This window comes from Oncorhynchus mykiss, chromosome 5, assembly GCF_013265735.2.
Source record: "Oncorhynchus mykiss isolate Arlee chromosome 5, USDA_OmykA_1.1, whole genome shotgun sequence".
Taxonomy (NCBI): domain Eukaryota; kingdom Metazoa; phylum Chordata; class Actinopteri; order Salmoniformes; family Salmonidae; genus Oncorhynchus; species Oncorhynchus mykiss.
The window spans coordinates 87,424,158-87,447,354 of NC_048569.1; the positions used below are offsets into that span (position 1 = coordinate 87,424,158).

Below are 23,197 nucleotides of genomic sequence, written 5' to 3' on the forward strand. Positions count from 1 at the left end.
CTGTGCCCCCTGAAATCCCCTTGGGAGCCCCCTCAGCCCCCCGCCCTCCAAGAACAAACAAATCATGTAGTGAGCGAACAGCAAATACACCCCTTCAGCACAACAGCAGCCCCCCTCTCCTCTCTACACCCACCCTACTCCCATCTGCACTACTCTGCTTTAGCTGACCAGCAGAAAGCCAACAATGGAAGGCCATCAGAGTTTTGATGGATCATTCGTCCCAATCAATCTCAGATCTCACCTCATAGCAGCCACACCTCACCGTGATTGATAATACAGCATCCAGTTGATGTCTCCGGATTTGATTTAACCTCCTGCTGAATCAGCCCAGCATTACTCTCCCTGGGGCATCTTGCCGGGTCTAGATGAGGTGTACTGAATGTACTGGCGGATTGATGTCATCATTGCTATGGGTTTTGCTGTAGTTTGCATTAGGGGGGGGTGCTATGTTTGAACATACATGTATGAACTCATCATCTTGGTTATTGTTTGATCATTGTATTCTGTTTTAATGTAGTCTAGTCTTTCTGATCTTTGTCTGAACATCTAGTGACTTTTACTGAAAAGAAAAACAGGTGGAAACGTGCTGACTTGCCTGCACCTTTTTCAAGCACTCTTTGGCATAGTGTGTCCGCTCGTAAAATCTATTTTGATGGGAACTCTTAGTCGGTGGTTTGTTCTTGGCTGTTCGTTCCAAAACCACTTGACCATTACTGTACATACTGTATATCCACTAATGATTATTAGGAAGGTGGGCCTTCTGTTGCCGTATTGAACTCCATTCTAGTTCTGTAATCTGACAGGGCTACGATCAGCGTTTCTCTTTGTGAGCATCCTTTGTTCTTCCTACTTAGCCAAGATTATTTTAATGCTGCCAATAATCTGACTACTTTGAGCTTTTGGTCAAACTGTCTCGACAGCATGTTTTCAATGTGGTTCAGTAACTCTAAATCATATGTGGGCTACTTTACTGCTATTGGGTGGTGGGTGGAGGGCCTCCAGCAACTTTGGCCTATTAGGTTGATTATCCAACTGATGAGAAAGCTATGCTTCATAATGGGGTTTACACATTTTGAAAACCCCCAAAAGTTTCAAATGAAACCCCAGTAGACGACGAGGAAAGAGTGTTGGACATCAACTTCCCTATAACAGCGTTACTTGCTGACACATTGTGGAGAGGTAGCTAGCTTCTCCTTTGCAGAGCAAAGTTGTCCGAGTGAAGTTTTATCATTTATGTTTACTGTATTGCATGACTAAACTCACCATGCCATTACAGACACAGGTAACTCTGGTTCATAGCACTGCAGATACACTGGCTATTTACTCATGTGTAAAGAGTGCAGAGACCCCTGGCTGCAATATGTTATTAGTAAGAGTGAGTTTCTGAGCAAACACATTTCCTATCTGATTCTGAGCTGTGCTTGTTTAGCTTAATGCTGGCTACATGATTCCCTACTCCCTATACAGGGCCTTCAGAAAGTATTTACACTCCTTTGTCCACATTTTGTTGTTACAAAGTGTGGTTAAAATTGATTTAATTGTCGTTTTTGTCAACGATCTACGCAAAATACATTTGTATAATAAAATCCTGAAAAATTAAACCGTAATATATCTTGATTAGATAAGTATTCAGCCCCCTGAGTCAATATATGTTAGAATTACCATTTGCAGCGATTATAGCTTTGTAAATCTGGATGTCTCTAAGAGCTTTCCACACCCATTTTATTATTTTCAAAATTCTTCAAGTCGGTTGTTGATCATTGCTAGACAACCATTTTCAGGTCTTTGTCATTAATTCAAGCAGATTTAAATCAAAACTGTAACTTGGCCACTCCGGAACATTCACTGTCTTCCTGGTAAGCAACTCCAGTGTATATTTGGCCTTGTGATTTAGTTTATTGTCCTGCTGAAAGGTGAATTCATCTCCCAGTGTCTGGTGGACAGAAGACTGAACCAAGTTTTGCCTGTGCTTAGCTTCATTAAGTTTTTTTTTCCCCCTTAAACTTCGTCCTTAACTATTACAAGCATACCCATAACATGATGCAGCCACCACTATGCTTGAACATATGGAGAGTGGTACTCTAATTTGTGTTATGTTTAGGGAAAATCCAACACCTTGTCTCCAGGACAAAAAGTAAATTGCTTTGCCATATTTTCTGCAGAATTACTTTAGTACCATGTTGCAAAAAGGATGTATGTTTTGGAATATTTGTATTCTGTGCAGGCTTCCTTCTTTTCACTCTGTTAATTAGGTTAATATTGTGGAGTAACTACAATGTTGTTGATCCATCCTCAGTTTTCTCCTATCATGTTTTATTTTTTTATTTGACCTTTAAAACCTGTTATGGATGATGCGAATTTTCGCAGCTTTTTGTTAAAAATCGCGCAACATTTCAAAGTCCTCCTACTCATGCCAGGAATATAGTATATGCATATGATAAGTATGTGTGGATAGAAAACACTCTGAAGTTTCTAAAACTGGTTAAATCGGGTCTGTGGCTATAACAGAACGTGTTTAGGAGTAAAAATCCCTGGTAAAACTGTTTACCAAAAACAAAAATATTCATCCGCCATTCAATGAATTGTTTAAGACGAGAGAAAATATATGCGAACCCCCTGTAAACGCCTACAGCTTCCACACGATGTCACCATTGCTATCAATATCAGAATCATTTATCCCTGGTTACAACACGAATAGACCCCTCCCTTCTTCTGACGCACCACAGTATGTTGTGAAACTGAAAAAATGGACGATGTTTTCCAGACTTGCTGCTATCGAATACAGATCGCCCCGTGATCAATTTGATACATCATTAACGTTTATTAATACCTAAAGTTGGTTTAGAAACGTCGTTTGAAGTGATTTGTAAAAGTTTATAGGCGACTTTTGTAATTTTAAAAAGTGACGTTGCGTCTTGTAAATGGACTTTTTGCAGCATCAGACTGGCCTTCAGCAAATGACATTTTGGGTATACAATGACGGATTTAATCGTGAAAAAGACCCAATTGTGATGTTTATGGGACATATAGGAGTGCCAACAAAGAAGCTCGTCCAAGGTAATGAATGTTTTATATTTTATGTCTGCGTTTTGGGTAGCGCCGGCTACCGCAAAATCTGTTGTTTACTTGTCGTGCTGGTATTTTGGGGGGTGCATGCTATCAGATAATAGCTTCTCATGCTTTCGCCGAAAAGCATTTTACAAATCTGACTTGGTGGCTAGATTCACAACGAGTGTAGCTTTAATTCGGTACCTTGCATGTGTGTTTTAATGAAAGATTTAACGAGTACTAAGTAAAGTACTATAGGTGGCGCTCTGAAATTTCCGCTGAGCTATCCCTGTGCAGGGACCACCTCCATAAGAAGTTCTAGACCCCTGCCGCCCCAGGTAGCCTAGTGGTTAGAGCGTTGGAACCCACTGTTCCTAGGCCTCTAACTGTTTAAGTCATTGGCCTCATGAAGAAATCCTTGAGCGGTTTCCTTTCTCTCCAGCAACCGAGTTAGAAAGGATGCCTGTATCTTCCGCAGTGACTGGGTGTATTGATACACCATCCAAATTGTAATGAATAACTTCACCATGCTCAAAGAGATATTCAACGTCTTATTTTATTTGTACCCGTCTACCAATGGGTCGGTCCCCTTTGAGAGGCATTGTAAACCTCCCTGGTCTTTGTGGTTGAATTTGTGTTTGAAATCCACTGCTTGACTGTGGGACCTTACAATTATCTGTATGTGTGGGGTACAGAGATGAGGTAGTCAATCAAAAATAATGTTAACCACTTATTGAACACAGTGTGTCTATTTAACTTGTTAAGCAAATTTAGTTAACTAATTTATGCTTGCCATAACAACGGGGTTGAATACTTATTGACTCGACATTTCCGTTTTTATTTTATATTAATAATTTGTAAACATTTTGAAAAACATAATTCCACTTTGACATTATGGGGTATTTTGTTTAGGCCAGTGACAACAAAAATCTAAATGTAATCGATTTTTAAGTTCAACACAACACAATGTGGAAAAAGTCAATGGGTGTGAATACTTTCTGAAGGCACTGTATGTTCTCCTTCCTACGTCTGTGGGGAGCACAGACAGGGTCCAGTATTCACATTGGGACATCTAGCAGGCCTTCAGTGGGAGACGAGTGCTGTCAATGTAACTGGTCCGGGCATGCCCTGATGGCCTCTTACTTTGACCTCTGCCTGACCTTTTAGAATGACACCTAATTCATCCAATTCTAGGATCCATTTGAATTGTTGATTAGTTGATTTGATCCCTCATGCCATGATTCATAACTACTACTGTAGCTAATGGTAACCTATTCTGTTGAGCTGCTGTTTGTTGTTAGGGCTGGAGTTCCCTGACATCACTCTCTCTCTGCGTGCCATGCTTTGTACCCTCCCAACACGCTGTGTTTCACCTGCCTGGTGTCTAGGACTTGGCCTTAATCTCTGTCTGTAGACACAGTAAACAATGAACTGCTCCCTTTGTGTACCCGTAGGGGGATGAGGATGGTGGGGTTGTGTACCCAAGAGGAAGGGGAGGTGGCTGGGGTTAAAGGGGGCTGTGTGGGGGTGGGATTCCCAGGGGTTTTGAAACCGTGCTTAGACATGGCTTGGTTTGGTAACATACACAGCTACTCTGAGTCAAGTTATTTATTAACCTGAGATGAATCTGTTGAGGCTGAAGGACCAAGAGGAGAGAATTGACCGTGTGGCTAACAAGGAAGCCAGGTCCATAGGTGTGTAAGAATGGCTTCTGCCTGGAGGTTATTGCAATTAGATAATTCTAAAATCAGCATGGATGCCTCAATAAAGAACAAACAAGTTGGAAAAATTTACCCCTTTTCACCTAAATGTCATTGAGACATGTAACCAGCGAGTAAGAAAGCCATTGAGACACGTGACCAGCAAGTTAGAACCCCATTGATACGTGACCAGCGAGTAAGAACGCCATTGAGACATGTTAGCGAGTTAGAACGGGAACAGCGAAGGGAGAAGTAGTGGATATGGGATTCTCATGGTTTGACTGCCGTCACAGCTGTGGTCCTTAGTGACCCTCCCACGTGGAGGGATCTACGTCACTGTGGTCAGGCCGCTGTGCTGCGGCTCTCTCTGACTTCCTGTGGCCGTCACACTGGAAACCCTTCACCGTGTGTGTCCAGCTCGTTGACTGAAGCCCAGCTGATGTTGGACCTTTGGGTTATCTCAATATTATCCAAGAGGGACTAGGGACTCTTTTCTTTAATGGAAAATATCTATGCAAATGACATCTTTCATCGGTTGTTTAGTCTTGTCCAAGTGTCACGAACCGGCTCAAAGGCCGTTTACAAAGGGAGACAACGTGGAGATAAAGAGTAACAAAATATATATTTATTAACTAAAGCAACTAAGGAAAATATACAATGGTGTGTGTAATCAGTAGTGTAAGTGAGTGTTTTGCATGCATGAATGTGATAATGCAGGGTGTTGAAAGGTGCCAAAGCAAACAAACAAAAAGCCACCAAGAACCACAACACAATCTACAAAGGTGTCTGCATGGAGAGAGTCTCTGACATGAATGTGGAAGAGGTCTATTTATCCTGGGAGACACCGGGCAAGTTTAAAGTTTGTTCAGCCTGAGCGAGTCTGACCACAGGTGTGTTTAATGGATTTGGGAAAAGAACAAACTTTAAACTTGCACCTTTTTTCTTTGCTGATTTAAATGTCATTGATAACAGAAACAGAAAGTTGTCTAATCTTTTTCTGCAATCCTAGTTTTTCAAAAGTATCTGTAGTCTGATTACAATATTTTGTAATCCAGGATAAATAGACCTCTTCCACATTCATGGAGGAGACTCTCCATGCAGACACCTTTGTAGATTGTGTTGTGGTTCTTGGTGGCTTTTTGTTTGGTTGCTTTGGCACCTTTCAACACCCTGCATTATCACATTCATGCATGGAAAACACTCACTTACACTACTGATTACTGATTACACACACCATTGTATATTTTCCTTAGTTGCTTTAGTTAATAAAAATATATTTTGTTACTCTTTATCTCCACGTTGTCTCCCTTTGTTACGGGCTTTGAGCCGGTTCGTGACAAGTGGGAGCTCTTCCGGGATCTTTGAACTATTGGTTTGGGAGACCGTGGAGGTACGCGTTTGGTTTGCATATTGTGTTTGAGTGTGATAGGCCCAGTATTGGTTGCCTTTTGTTGTTTGGTTTGTGTGCTGCGTTGGAGAGAGAGAATGGTTAGTTTCCAGGCCCTGCCTAGCCTGGAAACGTTTGTTCTACTTTCTGTTGGGAAGTCAATCTGAGGAGGTGAGTAAATCGGCTGTGTACCTCGGTAGGAGATTTGTGCAGGGTAGTGGAACTTGCTACCTGGAGCTATAGCCTTTTTCCCCTGATAGGCTTAACGACGTGTTTCATTTTTGGACATGTTGGGCATGGTTAAATGTTTGTTATTTTTGTGTAGCGTCTGTGGACTGAGCAGTTGTCTCGGGGGCACATCTGTGGCTTGGTGGAATTTGCCAGCATGCTGGGGAGTTCTATTTCCTTGCCAGCGGGCTACAGTGCGTAAATACCCACCGCAAATCTGCACGAAGACTAGGGTTGAGTTATTGTAGGTTTTGGGGAAGCTCCATATCTCATCTCTCTTCTGTGGTGCTCAGTGCTCAGGGTGATTGTCATTTCTCTGGTTGTGGTCTGATGTGCTCAGCAGAGGGGTTGAGCAAGATTATTTACTTATGACTATGGTGTCTCATGTAGACAAGTTCATTCGCTTTCCATCAGAGGAACTGTTAGAATTAGGTACTAAAGAACAGCTGTTGAAGATCGCTGAACACTACAAAGTTAAATGATTGAAATTAGTGAAATTCTGTCTAGTTGGAAGTGACTATGAATCGTTGGAAGTGACTATGAATCGTTGGGAGTTGTAAAAATTAAGAAGGACCCTGATGTTATTTTCGTTGGAGTTTGTAGCTGTTGTGGTCTTTTGTGCCATGTTCCTGAATGTTTACGTGACTGACCATTGGTTGGGGTTGTCATGTTCTATCTTTCCTGTCTGTTCCCTCCTGGTCTTGTGTTCTTCTTTCCTCTTAAATATGGCTTCCTATGCGCAAAGGTTGCTGAGGTCTGGGGAGGAGGAGGTTGGCTGGGGCAGGTGGAGGTGTGAACACATAACCCCTCATCAATTTGGGACGCAGGAGGCTGTGTCAATTTGGGACGCAGGAGGCTGTGTCAACTTGGGACTGCAGGAGGCTGTGTCAATTTGGGACTGCAGGAGGCTGTGTCAATTTGGGACTGCAGGAGGCTGTGTCAATTTGGGACTGCAGGAGGCTGTGTCAATTTGGGACTGCAGGAGGCTGTGTCAATTTGGGACTGCAGGAGGCTGTGTCAATTTGGGACTGCAGGAGGCTGTGTCAATTTGGGACTGCAGGAGGCTGTGTCAATTTGGGGCTGCAGGAGGCTGTGTCAATTTGGGACTTCAGGAGGCTGTGTCAATTTGGGACTGCAGGGGCAGGTATGTTGTTCCGGGGTCCTTGTTGGTCCCCGGTTTTATGGGGGGGAATGTGACGACCCTCCCACTCTGTCTGCCGTATTCTGTCTTTGTTCTTGTTTCCTTATTAGGATGCCGGTGGGCGGAGTTGGGAGGGTCGTCAGCTTCATGGGAAACACCTGGGCCAGGTGTCTCCCAGGATAAATAGACCTCTTCCACATTCATGGAGGAGACTCTCCATGCAGACACCTTTGTAGATTGTGTTGTGGTTCTTGGTGGCTTTTTTTTTGTTTGTTTGCTTTGGCACCTTTCAACACCCTGCATCATCACATTCATGCATGCAAAACACTCACTTACACTACTGATTACTGATTACACACACCATTGTATATTTTCCTTAGTTGCTTTAGTTAATAAATATATATTTTGTTACTCCTTATCTCCACGTTGTCTCCCTTTGTTACGGGCTTTGAGCCGGTTCGTGACACCAAGTTAGTGATGAACACTATACCTCTGATTTTGAACAGTGACTTTATTGAACATGTACAGCTTACCATAGCATCCCCCCTCCACCTTACGTTATATGAGGTATGTATGTAATGTCCTGAGGGGAAAAGGTTGTGAAATTCTCTCAATGACCTGTCAAAGTTGCTGCTATGTCGGTTGAGCTCATGTTTTTCTGTTTGGTTTCAAAGTGTGTGTGTGTGTGTGTGTTCCAGAAACCTACTGTATGTGAACCCACACAGCCTGAACTTCGCCAACCGTCAAGGCTCCGCCCGGAACATCACAGTGAAAGTACAGTTTATGAACGGGGAGGACCCCAACAACGCTATGCAGGTATGCAGTGATGTATTGTACACATGTAGGCTCTCTGTGAGTGCTGACACAGTTTTCAGAGAATGCTGCTTCTTAAGTTATTAGGGTATTTTAGTACTTACCAGGTACTGCTGCACAATCCTAGACTGAATTCTTGGAAATGGATTGTTAAGCATAATGAATGGTGTTCAAGTATTTGAGTTCTGTTACTAAAGTATTGTACAAATGATTTTAACACCTGTAGACAAACAGAAGTCTGTCTACTATCCACTGCAAGCTGCCTCATTTCCTCTGATCCCCTCTAATACAAACCCTGTTCACTGTACTCCATCTGTCTCTCCACTCTCTCTCTCTGTCTCTCCACTCTCTCTCTCTGTCTCTCTCTCTCATGTTTCCTCTGATCCCCTCTAATACAAACCCTGTTCCCTGTACTCCATCTGTTTCTTCACTCTCTCCCGCAGGTGATTTTTGGGAAGTCCAGCTGTGGAGACTACACCAGAGAGGCATACACTGCCGTGGTGTATCATACCAGGTGAGGCTCTTAGACTCAGCTTTTATTGTGTATGAAGTCTGCTTAGGGCCTTTCTTACAAGCAGATGAACTGGTATGGAGTGAGCTGATGTCTTAGCTGCTCTATCACACGCTGTTCATGTCTCCTATGGTCTGAGGCTTTGTTAAGCATCACATATTTGGTAAGGAGCCACCTTTTGCTCTTTGGATGTTTAGCTACAATCCCAGCGGCCAGCCAATACTGTTATCTTTCCCATTGGGGACAAGGTTACTGCTGCTCCAGTCCTGCTCCTTCATTCTGAAGGAGGTTCATACCCTTCATCCACAAACAAACAAACTATTTTGTCTTCTCCGTGAGAAAAGGCTTGCTGCTTCATTCTTTGGACTATTAGGATGTTTATTCCTATAAACCTCTGTCCTAAATAACCGTGTCATTTAGAGCCTGTTCTCATTCCTGTACGGCCCTAACTAACTATGTCATTTAGAGCCTGTTCTCATTCCTGTACGGCCCTAACTAACTATGTCATTTAGAGCCTGTTCTCATTCCTGTACGGCCCTAACTAACTATGTCATTTAGAGCCTGTTCTCATTCCTGTACGGCCCTAACTAACTATGTCATTTAGAGCCTGTTCTCATTCCTGTATGGCCCTAGCCGACCGTGTCATTTAGAGCCTGTTCTCATTCCTGTACGGCCCTAACTAACCATGTCATTTAGAGCCTGTTCTCATTCCTGTACGGCCCTAACTAACTATGTCATTTAGAGCCTGTTCTCATTCCTGTACGGCCCTAACTAACCATATCATTTAGAGCCTGTTCTCATTGCTGTACGGCCCTAACTAACCATATCATTTAGAGCCTGTTCTCATTCCTGTACGGCCCTAGCCGACCGTGTCATTTAGAGCCTGTTCTCATTCCTGTACGGCCCAAACTAACTATGTCATTTAGAGCCTGTTCTCATTCCTGTATGGCCCTAGCCGACCGTGTCATTTAGAGCCTGTTCTCATTCCTGTACGGCCCTAGCCGACCGTGTCATTTAGAGCCTGTTCTCATTCCTGTACGGCCCTAGCCGACCGTGTCATTTAGAGCCTGTTCTCATTCCTGTACGGCCCTAACTAACTATGTCATTTAGAGCCTGTTCTCATTCCTGTACGGCCCTAACTAACTATGTCATTTAGAGCCTGTTCTCATTCCTGTACGGCCCTAACTAACCATATCATTTAGAGCCTGTTCTCATTCCTGTACGGCCCTAACTAACTATGTCATTTAGAGCCTGTTCTCATTCCTGTACGGCCCTAGCTAACTATGTCATTTAGAGCCTGTTCTCATTCCTGTACGGCCCTAACTAACTATGTCATTTAGAGCCTGTTCTCATTGCTGTACGGCCCTAACTAACTATGTCATTTAGAGCCTGTTCTCATTGCTGTACGGCCCTAACTAACCATATCATTTAGAGCCTGTTCTCATTCCTGTACGGCCCTAACTAACTATGTCATTTAGAGCCTGTTCTCATTGCTGTACGGCCCTAACTAACCATATCATTTAGAGCCTGTTCTCATTGCTGTACGGCCCTAACTAACCATATCATTTAGAGCCTGTTCTCATTCCTGTATGGCCCTAGCCGACCGTGTCATTTAGAGCCTGTTCTCATTCCTGTACGGCCCTAACTAACCATATCATTTAGAGCCTGTTCTCATTCCTGTATGGCCCTAACTAACCATATCATTTAGAGCCTGTTCTCATTCCTGTACGGCCCTAGCCGACCGTGTCATTTAGAGCCTGTTCTCATTCCTGTACGGCCCTAACTAACCATATCATTTAGAGCCTGTTCTCATTCCTGTACGGCCCTAGCCGACCGTGTCATTTAGAGCCTGTTCTCATTCCTGTACGGCCCTAACTAACCATATCATTTAGAGCCTGTTCTCATTCCTGTACGGCCCTAACTAACTATGTCATTTAGAGCCTGTTCTCATTCCTGTACGGCCCTAGCCGACCGTGTCATTTAGAGCCTGTTCTCATTGCTGTACGGCCCTAACTAACCATATCATTTAGAGCCTGTTCTCATTCCTGTATGGCCCTAGCCGACCGTGTCATTTAGAGCCTGTTCTCATTCCTGTACGGCCCTAACTAACCATATCATTTAGAGCCTGTTCTCATTCCTGTACGGCCCTAACTAACTATGTCATTTAGAGCCTGTTCTCATTGCTGTACGGCCCTAACTAACCATATCATTTAGAGCCTGTTCTCATTGCTGTACGGCCCTAACTAACCATATCATTTAGAGCCTGTTCTCATTCCTGTACGGCCCTAACTAACTATGTCATTTAGAGCCTGTTCTCATTCCTGTACGGCCCTAGCCGACCGTGTCATTTAGAGCCTGTTCTCATTGCTGTACGGCCCTAACTAACCATATCATTTAGAGCCTGTTCTCATTCCTGTATGGCCCTAGCCGACCGTGTCATTTAGAGCCTGTTCTCATTCCTGTACGGCCCTAACTAACCATATCATTTAGAGCCTGTTCTCATTGCTGTACGGCCCTAACTAACTATGTCATTTAGAGCCTGTTCTCATTCCTGTACGGCCCTAACTAACCATATCATTTAGAGCCTGTTCTCATTGCTGTACGGCCCTAACTAACTATGTCATTTAGAGCCTGTTCTCATTCCTGTACGGCCCTAACTAACTATGTCATTTAGAGCCTGTTCTCATTGCTGTACGGCCCTAACTAACTATGTCATTTAGAGCCTGTTCTCATTCCTGTACGGCCCTAACTAACTATGTCATTTAGAGCCTGTTCTCATTCCTGTATGGCCCTAGCCGACCGTGTCATTTAGAGCCTGTTCTCATTCCTGTACGGCCCTAACTAACCATATCATTTAGAGCCTGTTCTCATTCCTGTACGGCCCTAGCCGACCGTGTCATTTAGAGCCTGTTCTCATTCCTGTACGGCCCTAACTAACCATATCATTTAGAGCCTGTTCTCATTCCTGTACGGCCCTAGCCGACCGTGTCATTTAGAGCCTGTTCTCATTCCTGTACGGCCCTAGCCGACCGTGTCATTTAGAGCCTGTTCTCATTCCTGTACGGCCCTAACTAACCATATCATTTAGAGCCTGTTCTCATTGCTGTACGGCCCTAACTAACCATATCATTTAGAGCCTGTTCTCATTCCTGTACGGCCCTAACTAACCATATCATTTAGAGCCTGTTCTCATTCCTGTACGGCCCTAACTAACCATATCATTTAGAGCCTGTTCTCATTGCTGTACGGCCCTAACTAACCATATCATTTAGAGCCTGTTCTCATTCCTGTACGGCCCTAACTAACTATGTCATTTAGAGCCTGTTCTCATTCCTGTACGGCCCTAACTAACTATGTCATTTAGAGCCTGTTCTCATTCCTGTACGGCCCTAACTAACTATGTCATTTAGAGCCTGTTCTCATTCCTGTACGGCCCTAGCTAACTATGTCATTTAGAGCCTGTTCTCATTCCTGTACGGCCCTAACTAACTATGTCATTTAGAGCCTGTTCTCATTGCTGTACGGCCCTAACTAACCATATCATTTAGAGCCTGTTCTCATTCCTGTACGGCCCTAACTAACTATGTCATTTAGAGCCTGTTCTCATTGCTGTACGGCCCTAACTAACCATATCATTTAGAGCCTGTTCTCATTGCTGTACGGCCCTAACTAACCATATCATTTAGAGCCTGTTCTCATTCCTGTATGGCCCTAGCCGACCGTGTCATTTAGAGCCTGTTCTCATTCCTGTATGGCCCTAGCCGACCGTGTCATTTAGAGCCTGTTCTCATTCCTGTACGGCCCTAACTAACCATATCATTTAGAGCCTGTTCTCATTGCTGTACGGCCCTAACTAACCATATCATTTAGAGCCTGTTCTCATTCCTGTACGGCCCTAACTAACCATATCATTTAGAGCCTGTTCTCATTCCTGTACGGCCCTAGCCGACCGTGTCATTTAGAGCCTGTTCTCATTCCTGTACGGCCCTAACTAACCATATCATTTAGAGCCTGTTCTCATTGCTGTACGGCCCTAACTAACCATATCATTTAGAGCCTGTTCTCATTGTTGTACGGCCCTAACTAACCATATCATTTAGAGCCTGTTCTCATTGCTGTACGGCCCTAACTAACCATATCATTTAGAGCCTGTTCTCATTCCTGTACGGCTCTAACTAACCATATCATTTAGAGCCTGTTCTCATTCCTGTACGGCCCTAACTAACTATGTCATTTAGAGCCTGTTCTCATTGCTGTACGGCCCTAGCCGACCGTGTCATTTAGAGCATGTTCTCATTCCTGTACGGCCCTAGCCGACCGTGTCATTTAGAGCCTGTTCTCATTCCTGTACGGCCCTAGCCGACCGTGTCATTTAGAGCCTGTTCTCATTCATGTACGGCCCTAACTAACCATATCATTTAGAGCCTGTTCTCATTGCTGTACGGCCCTAACTAACCATATCATTTAGAGCCTGTTCTCATTCCTGTACGGCCCTAACTAACTATGTCATTTAGAGCCTGTTCTCATTCCTGTACGGCCCTAGCCGACCGTGTCATTTAGAGCCTGTTCTCATTCCTGTACGGCCCTAACTAACCATATCATTTAGAGCCTGTTCTCATTGCTGTACGGCCCTAACTAACCATATCATTTAGAGCCTGTTCTCATTCCTGTACGGCCCTAACTAACTATGTCATTTAGAGCCTGTTCTCATTGCTGTACGGCCCTAACTAACCATATCATTTAGAGCCTGTTCTCATTCCTGTACGGCCCTAACTAACTATGTCATTTAGAGCCTGTTCTCATTCCTGTACGGCCCTAACTAACTATGTCATTTAGAGCCTGTTCTCATTCCTGTACGGCTCTAACTAACTATGTCATATAGAACCTGTTCTCTTTCCTGTACGGCCCTAACTAACTATGTCATTTAGAGCCTGTTCTCATTCCTGTACGGCCCTAACTAACCATATCATTTAGAGCCTGTTCTCATTCCTGTATGGCCCTAGCCGACCGTGTCATTTAGAGCCTGTTCTCATTCCTGTACGGCCCTAACTAACCATATCATTTAGAGCCTGTTCTCATTGCTGTACGGCCCTAACTAACCATATCATTTAGAGCCTGTTCTTATTCCTGTACGGCCCTAACTAACCATATAATTTAGAGCCTGTTCTCATTCCTGTACGGCCCTAGCCGACCGTGTCATTTAGAGCCTGTTCTCATTGCTGTACGGCCCTAGCCGACAGTGTCATTTAGAGCCTGTTCTCATTGCTGTACGGCCCTAACTAACCATATCATTTAGAGCCTGTTCTCATTGCTGTACGGCCCTAACTAACCATATCATTTAGAGCCTGTTCTCATTGCTGTACGGCCCTAACTAACCATATCATTTAGAGCCTGTTGTCATTGCTGTACGGCCCTAGCCGACCGTGTCATTTAGAGCCTGTTCTCATTGCTGTACGGCCCTAGCCGACCGTGTCATTTAGAGCCTGTTCTCATTCCTGTACGGCCCTAACTAACCATATCATTTAGAGCCTGTTCTCATTGCTGTACGGCCCTAACTAACCATATCATTTAGAGCCTGTTCTCTTTGCTGTACGGCCCTAACTAACCATATCATTTAGAGCCTGTTCTCATTGCTGTACGGCCCTAGCCGACCGTGTCATTTAGAGCCTGTTCTCATTCCTGTACGGCCCTAGCCGACCGTGTCATTTAGAGCCTGTTCTCATTCCTGTACGGCCCTAACTAACCATATCATTTAGAGCCTGTTCTCATTCCTGTATGGCCCTAGCCGACCGTGTCATTTAGAGCCTGTTCTCATTCCTGTATGGCCCTAGCCGACCGTGTCATTTAGAGCCTGTTCTCATTCCTGTACGGCCCTAACTAACCATATCATTTAGAGCCTGTTCTCATTGCTGTACGGCCCTAACTAACCATATCATTTAGAGCCTGTTCTCATTCCTGTACGGCCCTAACTAACCATATCATTTAGAGCCTGTTCTCATTCCTGTACGGCCCTAGCCGACCGTGTCATTTAGAGCCTGTTCTCATTCCTGTACGGCCCTAACTAACCATATCATTTAGAGCCTGTTCTCATTGCTGTACGGCCCTAACTAACCATATCATTTAGAGCCTGTTCTCATTGTTGTACGGCCCTAACTAACCATATCATTTAGAGCCTGTTCTCATTGCTGTACGGCCCTAACTAACCATATCATTTAGAGCCTGTTCTCATTCCTGTACGGCCCTAACTAACCATATCATTTAGAGCCTGTTCTCATTCCTGTACGGCCCTAACTAACTATGTCATTTAGAGCCTGTTCTCATTCCTGTACGGCCCTAACTAACTATGTCATTTAGAGCCTGTTCTCATTCCTGTACGGCCCTAACTAACTATGTCATATAGAACCTGTTCTCTTTCCTGTACGGCCCTAACTAACCATATCATTTAGAGCCTGTTCTCATTGCTGTACGGCCCTAATTAACCATATCATTTAGAGCCTGTTCTCATTGCTGTACGGCCCTAGCCGACCGTGTCATTTAGAGCCTGTTCTCATTCCTGTACGGCCCTAACTAACCATATCATTTAGAGCCTGTTCTCATTCCTGTACGGCCCTAGCCGACCGTGTCATTTAGAGCCTGTTCTCATTCCTGTACGGCCCTAACTGTCATTTAGAGCCTGTTCTCATTCCTGTACGGCCCTAACTAACTATGTCATTTAGAGCCTGTTCTCATTCCTGTACGGCCCTAACTAACCATATCATTTAGAGCCTGTTCTCATTCCTGTACGGCCCTAGCCGACCGTGTCATTTAGAGCCTGTTCTCATTGCTGTACGGCCCCAACTAACCATATCATTTAGCGCCTGTTGTCATTGCTGTACGGCCCTAGCCGACCGTGTCATTTAGAGCCTGTTCTCATTGCTGTACGGCCCTAGCCGACCGTGTCATTTAGAGCCTGTTCTCATTGCTGTACGGCCCTAGCCGACCGTGTCATTTAGAGCCTGTTCTCATTCCTGTACGGCCCTAACTAACCATATCATTTAGAGCCTGTTCTCATTGCTGTACGGCCCTAACTAACCATATCATTTAGAGCCTGTTCTCTTTGCTGTACGGCCCTAACTAACCATATCATTTAGAGCCTGTTCTCATTCCTGTACGGCCCTAGCCGACCGTGTCATTTAGAGCCTGTTCTCATTCCTGTACGGCCCTAGCCGACCGTGTCATTTAGAGCCTGTTCTCATTCTTGTACGGCCCTAACTGACCATATCATTTAGAGCCTGTTCTCATTGCTGTACGACCCTAACTAACCATATCATTTAGAGCCTGTTCTCATTGCTGTACGGCCCTAGCCGACCGTGTCATTTAGAGCCTGTTCTCATTGCTGTACGGCCCTAGCCGACCGTGTCATTTAGAGCCTGTTCTCATTGCTGTACGGCCCTAGCCGACCGTGTCATTTAGAGCCTGTTCTCATTGCTGTACGGCCCTAGCCGACCGTGTCATTTAGAGCCTGTTCTCATTGCTGTACGGCCCTAACTAACCATATCATTTAGAGCCTGTTCTCATTGCTGTACGGCCCTAGCCGACCGTGTCATTTAGAGCCTGTTCTCATTGCTGTACGGCCCTAGCCGACCGTGTCATTTAGAGCCTGTTCTCATTGCTGTACGGCCCTAGCCGACCGTGTCATTTAGAGCCTGTTCTCATTCCTGTACGGCCCTAACTAACTATGTCATTTAGAGCCTGTTCTCATTGCTGTACGGCCCTAGCCGACCGTGTCATTTAGAGCCTGTTCTCATTGTTGTACGGCCCTAACTAACCATATCATTTAGAGCCTGTTCTCATTGCTGTACGGCCCTAGCCGACCGTGTCATTTAGAGCCTGTTCTCATTCCTGTACGGCCCTAACTAACCATATCATTTAGAGCCTGTTCTCATTCCTGTACGACCCTAGCCGACCGTGTCATTTAGAGCCTGTTCTCATTCCTGTACGGCCCTAACTAACCATATCATTTAGAGCCTGTTCTCATTCCTGTACGGCCCTAGCCGACCGTGTCATTTAGAGCCTGTTCTCATTCCTGTACGGCCCTAGCCGACCGTGTCATTTAGAGCCTGTTCTCATTCCTGTACGGCCCTAGCCGACCGTGTCATTTAGAGCCTGTTCTCATTCCTGTACGGCCCTAACTAACCATATCATTTAGAGCCTGTTCTCATTCCTGTACGGCCCTAGCCGACCGTGTCATTTAGAGCCTGTTCTCATTCCTGTACGGCCCTAGCCGACCGTGTCATTTAGAGCCTGTTCTCATTCCTGTACGGCCCTAGCCGACCGTGTCATTTAGAGCCTGTTCTCATTCTTGTACGGCCCTAACTGACCATATCATTTAGAGCCTGTTCTCATTGCTGTACGGCCCTAACTAACCATATCATTTAGAGCCTGTTCTCATTGCTGTACGGCCCTAGCCGACCGTGTCATTTAGAGCCTGTTCTCATTGCTGTACGGCCCTAGCCGACCGTGTCATTTAGAGCCTGTTCTCATTGCTGTACGGCCCTAGCCGACCGTGTCATTTAGAGCCTGTTCTCATTGCTGTACGGCCCTAACTAACCATATCATTTAGAGCCTGTTCTCATTGCTGTACGGCCCTAGCCGACCGTGTCATTTAGAGCCTGTTCTCATTCCTGTACGGCCCTAACTAACTATGTCATTTAGAGCCTGTTCTCATTGCTGTACGGCCCTAGCCGACCGTGTCATTTAGAGCCTGTTCTCATTGCTGTACGGCCCTAACTAACCATATCATTTAGAGCTTGTTCTCATTGCTGTACGGCCCTAGCCGACCGTGTCATTTAGAGCCTGTTCTCATTCCTGTACGGCCCTAGCCGACCGTGTCATTTAGAGCCTGTTCTCATTCCTGTACGGCCCTAGCCGACCGTGTCATTTAGAGCCTGTTCTCATTGCTGTACGGCCCTAGCCGACCGTGTCATTTAGAGCCTGTTCTCATTCCTGTACGGCCCTAACTAACCATATCATTTAGAGCCTGTTCTCATTCCTGTACGGCCCTAGCCGACCGTGTCATTTAGAGCCTGTTCTCATTCCTGTACGGCCCTAACTAACTGTCATTTAGAGCCTGTTCTCATTCCTGTACGGCCCTAACTAACTATGTCATTTAGAGCCTGTTCTCATTCCTGTACGGCCCTAACTAACCATGTCATTTAGAGCCTGTTCTCATTGCTGTACGGCCCTAACTAACCATATCATTTAGAGCCTGTTCTCATTCCTGTACGGCCCTAGCCGACCGTGTCATTTAGAGCCTGTTCTCATTCCTGTACGGCCCTAGCCGACCGTGTCATTTAGAGCCTGTTCTCATTCCTGTACGGCCCTAACTAACTATGTCATTTAGAGCCTGTTCTCATTGCTGTACGGCCCTAGCCGACCGTGTCATTTAGAGCCTGTTCTCATTGCTGTACGGCCCTAACTAACCATATCATTTAGAGCTTGTTCTCATTGCTGTACGGCCCTAGCCGACCGTGTCATTTAGAGCCTGTTCTCATTCCTGTACGGCCCTAGCCGACCGTGTCATTTAGAGCCTGTTCTCATTCCTGTACGGCCCTAGCCGACCGTGTCATTTAGAGCCTGTTCTCATTGCTGTACGGCCCTAGCCGACCGTGTCATTTAGAGCCTGTTCTCATTCCTGTACGGCCCTAACTAACCATATAATTTAGAGCCTGTTCTCATTCCTGTACGGCCCTAGCCGACCGTGTCATTTAGAGCCTGTTCTCATTCCTGTACGGCCCTAACTAACTGTCATTTAGAGCCTGTTCTCATTCCTGTACGGCCCTAACTAACTATGTCATTTAGAGCCTGTTCTCATTCCTGTACGGCCCTAACTAACCATGTCATTTAGAGCCTGTTCTCATTGCTGTACGGCCCTAACTAACCATATCATTTAGAGCCTGTTCTCATTCCTGTACGGCCCTAGCCGACCGTGTCATTTAGAGCCTGTTCTCATTCCTGTACGGCCCTAGCCGACCGTGTCATTTAGAGCCTGTTCTCATTCTTGTACGGCCCTAACTAACCATATCATTTAGAGCCTGTTCTCATTGCTGTACGGCCCTAACTAACCATATAATTTAGAGCCTGTTCTCATTGCTGTACGGCCCTAGCCGACCGTGTCATTTAGAGCCTGTTCTCATTGCTGTACGGCCCTAGCCGACCGTGTCATTTAGAGCCTGTTCTCATTGCTGTACGGCCCTAGCCGACCGTGTCATTTAGAGCCTGTTCTCATTGCTGTACGGCCCTAACTAACCATATCATTTAGAGCCTGTTCTCATTGCTGTACGGCCCTAGCCGACCGTGTCATTTAGAGCCTGTTCTCATTGCTGTACGGCCCTAGCCGACCGTGTCATTTAGAGCCTGTTCTCATTGCTGTACGGCCCTAGCCGACCGTGTCATTTAGAGCCTGTTCTCATTCCTGTACGGCCCTAACTAACTATGTCATTTAGAGCCTGTTCTCATTGCTGTACGGCCCTAGCCGACCGTGTCATTTAGAGCCTGTTCTCATTGCTGTACGGCCCTAACTAACCATATCATTTAGAGCTTGTTCTCATTGCTGTACGGCCCTAGCCGACCGTGTCATTTAGAGCCTGTTCTCATTCCTGTACGGCCCTAACTAACCATATCATTTAGAGCCTGTTCTCATTCCTGTACGGCCCTAGCCGACCGTGTCATTTAGAACCTGTTCTCATTGCTGTACGGCCCTAGCCGACCGTGTCATTTAGAGCCTGTTCTCATTCCTGTACGGCCCTAACTAACCATATCATTTAGAGCCTGTTCTCATTCCTGTACGGCCCTAGCCGACCGTGTCATTTAGAGCCTGTTCTCATTCCTGTACGGCCCTAACTAACTGTCATTTAGAGCCTGTTCTCATTCCTGTACGGCCCTAACTAACTGTCATTTAGAGCCTGTTCTCATTCCTGTACGGCCCTAACTAACTATGTCATTTAGAGCCTGTTCTCATTCCTGTACGGCCCTAACTAACCATATCATTTAGAGCCTGTTCTCATTCCTGTACGGCCCTAGCCGACCGTGTCATTTAGATCCTGTTCTCATTGCTGTACGGCCCTAGCCGACAGTGTCATTTAGAGCCTGTTCTCATTGCTGTACGGCCCTAACTAACCATATCATTTAGAGCCTGTTCTCATTGCTGTACGGCCCTAACTAAACATATCATTTAGAGCCTGTTCTCATTGCTGTACGGCCCCAACTAACCATATCATTTAGAGCCTGTTGTCATTGCTGTACGGCCCTAGCCGACCGTGTCATTTAGAGCCTGTTCTCATTGCTGTACGGCCCTAGCCGACCGTGTCATTTAGAGCCTGTTCTCATTGCTGTACGGCCCTAGCCGACCGTGTCATTTAGAGCCTGTTCTCATTCCTGTACGGCCCTAACTAACCATATCATTTAGAGCCTGTTCTCATTGCTGTACGGCCCTAACTAACCATATCATTTAGAGCCTGTTCTCTTTGCTGTACGGCCCTAACTAACCATATCATTTAGAGCCTGTTCTCATTCCTGTACGGCCCTAGCCGACCGTGTCATTTAGAGCCTGTTCTCATTCCTGTACGGCCCTAGCCGACCGTGTCATTTAGAGCCTGTTCTCATTCCTGTACGGCCCTAACTAAACATATCATTTAGAGCCTGTTCTCATTGCTGTACGGCCCTAACTAACCATATCATTTAGAGCCTGTTCTCATTCCTGTTCGGCCCTAACTAACCATATCATTTAGAGCCTGTTCTCATTCCTGTACGGCCCTAGCCCACCGTGTCATTTAGAGCCTGTTCTCATTCCTGTACGGCCCTAACTAACCATGTCATTTAGAGCCTGTTCTCATTCCTGTACTGCCCTAACTAACCATATCATTTAGAGCCTGTTCTCATTCCTGTATGGCCCTAGCCGACCGTGTCATTTAGAGCCTGTTCTCATTGCTGTACGGCCCTAGCCGACAGTGTCATTTAGAGCCTGTTCTCATTGCTGTACGGCCCTAACTAACCATATCATTTAGAGCCTGTTCTCATTGCTGTACGGCCCTAGCCGACCGTGTCATTTAGAGCCTGTTCTCATTGCTGTACGGCCCTAGCCGACCGTGTCATTTAGAGCCTGTTCTCATTGCTGTACGGCCCTAGCCGACCGTGTCATTTAGAGCCTGTTCTCATTCCTGTACGGCCCTAACTAACTATGTCATTTAGAGCCTGTTCTCATTGCTGTACGGCCCTAGCCGACCGTGTCATTTAGAGCCTGTTCTCATTGCTGTACGGCCCTAACTAACCATATCATTTAGAGCCTGTTCTCATTGCTGTACGGCCCTAGCCGACCGTGTCATTTAGAGCCTGTTCTCATTCCTGTACGGCCCTAACTAACCATATCATTTAGAGCCTGTTCTCATTCCTGTACGGCCCTAGCCGACCGTGTCATTTAGAGCCTGTTCTCATTCCTGTACGGCCCTAACTAACCATATCATTTAGAGCCTGTTCTCATTCCTGTACGGCCCTAGCCGACCGTGTCATTTAGAGCCTGTTCTCATTCCTGTACGGCCCTAGCCGACCGTGTCATTTAGAGCCTGTTCTCATTCCTGTACGGCCCTAACTAACCATATCATTTAGAGCCTGTTCTCATTGCTGTACGGCCCTAACTAACCATATCATTTAGAGCCTGTTCTCATTCCTGTACGGCCCTAACTAACCATATCATTTAGAGCCTGTTCTCATTCCTGTACGGCCCTAACTAACCATATCATTTAGAGCCTGTTCTCATTGCTGTACGGTCCTAACTAACCATATCATTTAGAGCCTGTTCTCATTCCTGTACGGCCCTAACTATGTCATTTAGAGCCTGTTCTCATTCCTGTACGGCCCTAACTAACTATGTCATTTAGAGCCTGTTCTCATTCCTGTACGGCCCTAACTAACTATGTCATTTAGAGCCTGTTCTCATTCCTGTACGGCCCTAACTAACTATGTCATTTAGAGCCTGTTCTCATTCCTGTACGGCCCTAACTAACCATATCATTTAGAGCCTGTTCTCATTCCTGTACGGCCCTAGCCGACCGTGTCATTTAGAGCCTGTTCTCAGTGCTGTACGGCCCTAGCCGACCGTGTCATTTAGAGCCTGTTCTCATTCCTGTACGGCCCTAACTAACCATATCATTTAGAGCCTGTTCTCATTCCTGTACGGCCCTAGCCGACCGTGTCATTTAGAGCCTGTTCTCATTCCTGTACGGCCCTAGCCGACCGTGTCATTTAGAGCCTGTTCTCATTCCTGTACGGCCCTAACTAACCATATCATTTAGAGCCTGTTCTCATTGCTGTACGGCCCTAACTAACCATATCATTTAGAGCCTGTTCTCATTCCTGTACGGCCCTAACTAACCATATCATTTAGAGCCTGTTCTCATTGCTGTACGGCCCTAATTAACCATATCATTTAGAGCCTGTTCTCATTGCTGTACGGCCCTAGCCGACCGTGTCATTTAGAGCCTGTTCTCATTCCTGTACGGCCCTAACTAACCATATCATTTAGAGCCTGTTCTCATTCCTGTACGGCCCTAGCCGACCGTGTCATTTAGAGCCTGTTCTCATTGCTGTACGGCCCTAACTAACCATATCATTTAGAGCCTGTTCTCATTGCTGTACGGCCCTAGCCGACCGTGTCATTTAGAGCCTGTTCTCATTGCTGTACGGCCCTAGCCGACCGTGTCATTTAGAGCCTGTTCTCATTGCTGTACGGCCCTAGCCGACCGTGTCATTTAGAGCCTGTTCTCATTCCTGTACGGCCCTAACTAACTATGTCATTTAGAGCCTGTTCTCATTGCTGTACGGCCCTAGCCGACCGTGTCATTTAGAGCCTGTTCTCATTGCTGTACGGCCCTAACTAACCATATCATTTAGAGCCTGTTCTCATTGCTGTACGGCCCTAGCCGACCGTGTCATTTAGAGCCTGTTCTCATTCCTGTACGGCCCTAACTAACCATATCATTTAGAGCCTGTTCTCATTCCTGTACGGCCCTAGCCGACCGTGTCATTTAGAGCCTGTTCTCATTCCTGTACGGCCCTAGCCGACCGTGTCATTTAGAGCCTGTTCTCATTCCTGTACGGCCCTAACTAACCATATCATTTAGAGCCTGTTCTCATTGCTGTACGGCCCTAACTAACCATATCATTTAGAGCCTGTTCTCATTGCTGTACGGCCCTAACTAACCATATCATTTAGAGCCTGTTCTCATTCCTGTACGGCCCTAACTAACCATATCATTTAGAGCCTGTTCTCATTCCTGTACGGCCCTAACTAACCATATCATTTAGAGCCTGTTCTCATTGCTGTACGGTCCTAA

General features: G+C 45.7%; 1 protein-coding gene across 17 annotated transcripts in view; it reads left to right on the top strand.

Moving 5' to 3' along the window:
• The window catches only part of dock7 (dedicator of cytokinesis 7), a 91,885-nt gene that overhangs the window by 22,388 nt on the left and 46,300 nt on the right, over positions 1-23,197 (top strand). For all 17 annotated transcript variants that reach the window (XM_036978644.1, XM_036978637.1, XM_036978634.1 and 14 more), the window contains exons 15-16: positions 8,203-8,320; positions 8,761-8,831. In XM_036978644.1, the coding sequence (XP_036834539.1) occupies positions 8,203-8,320; positions 8,761-8,831 (189 nt within the window). The remainder of the gene's footprint in view (positions 1-8,202; positions 8,321-8,760; positions 8,832-23,197) is intronic.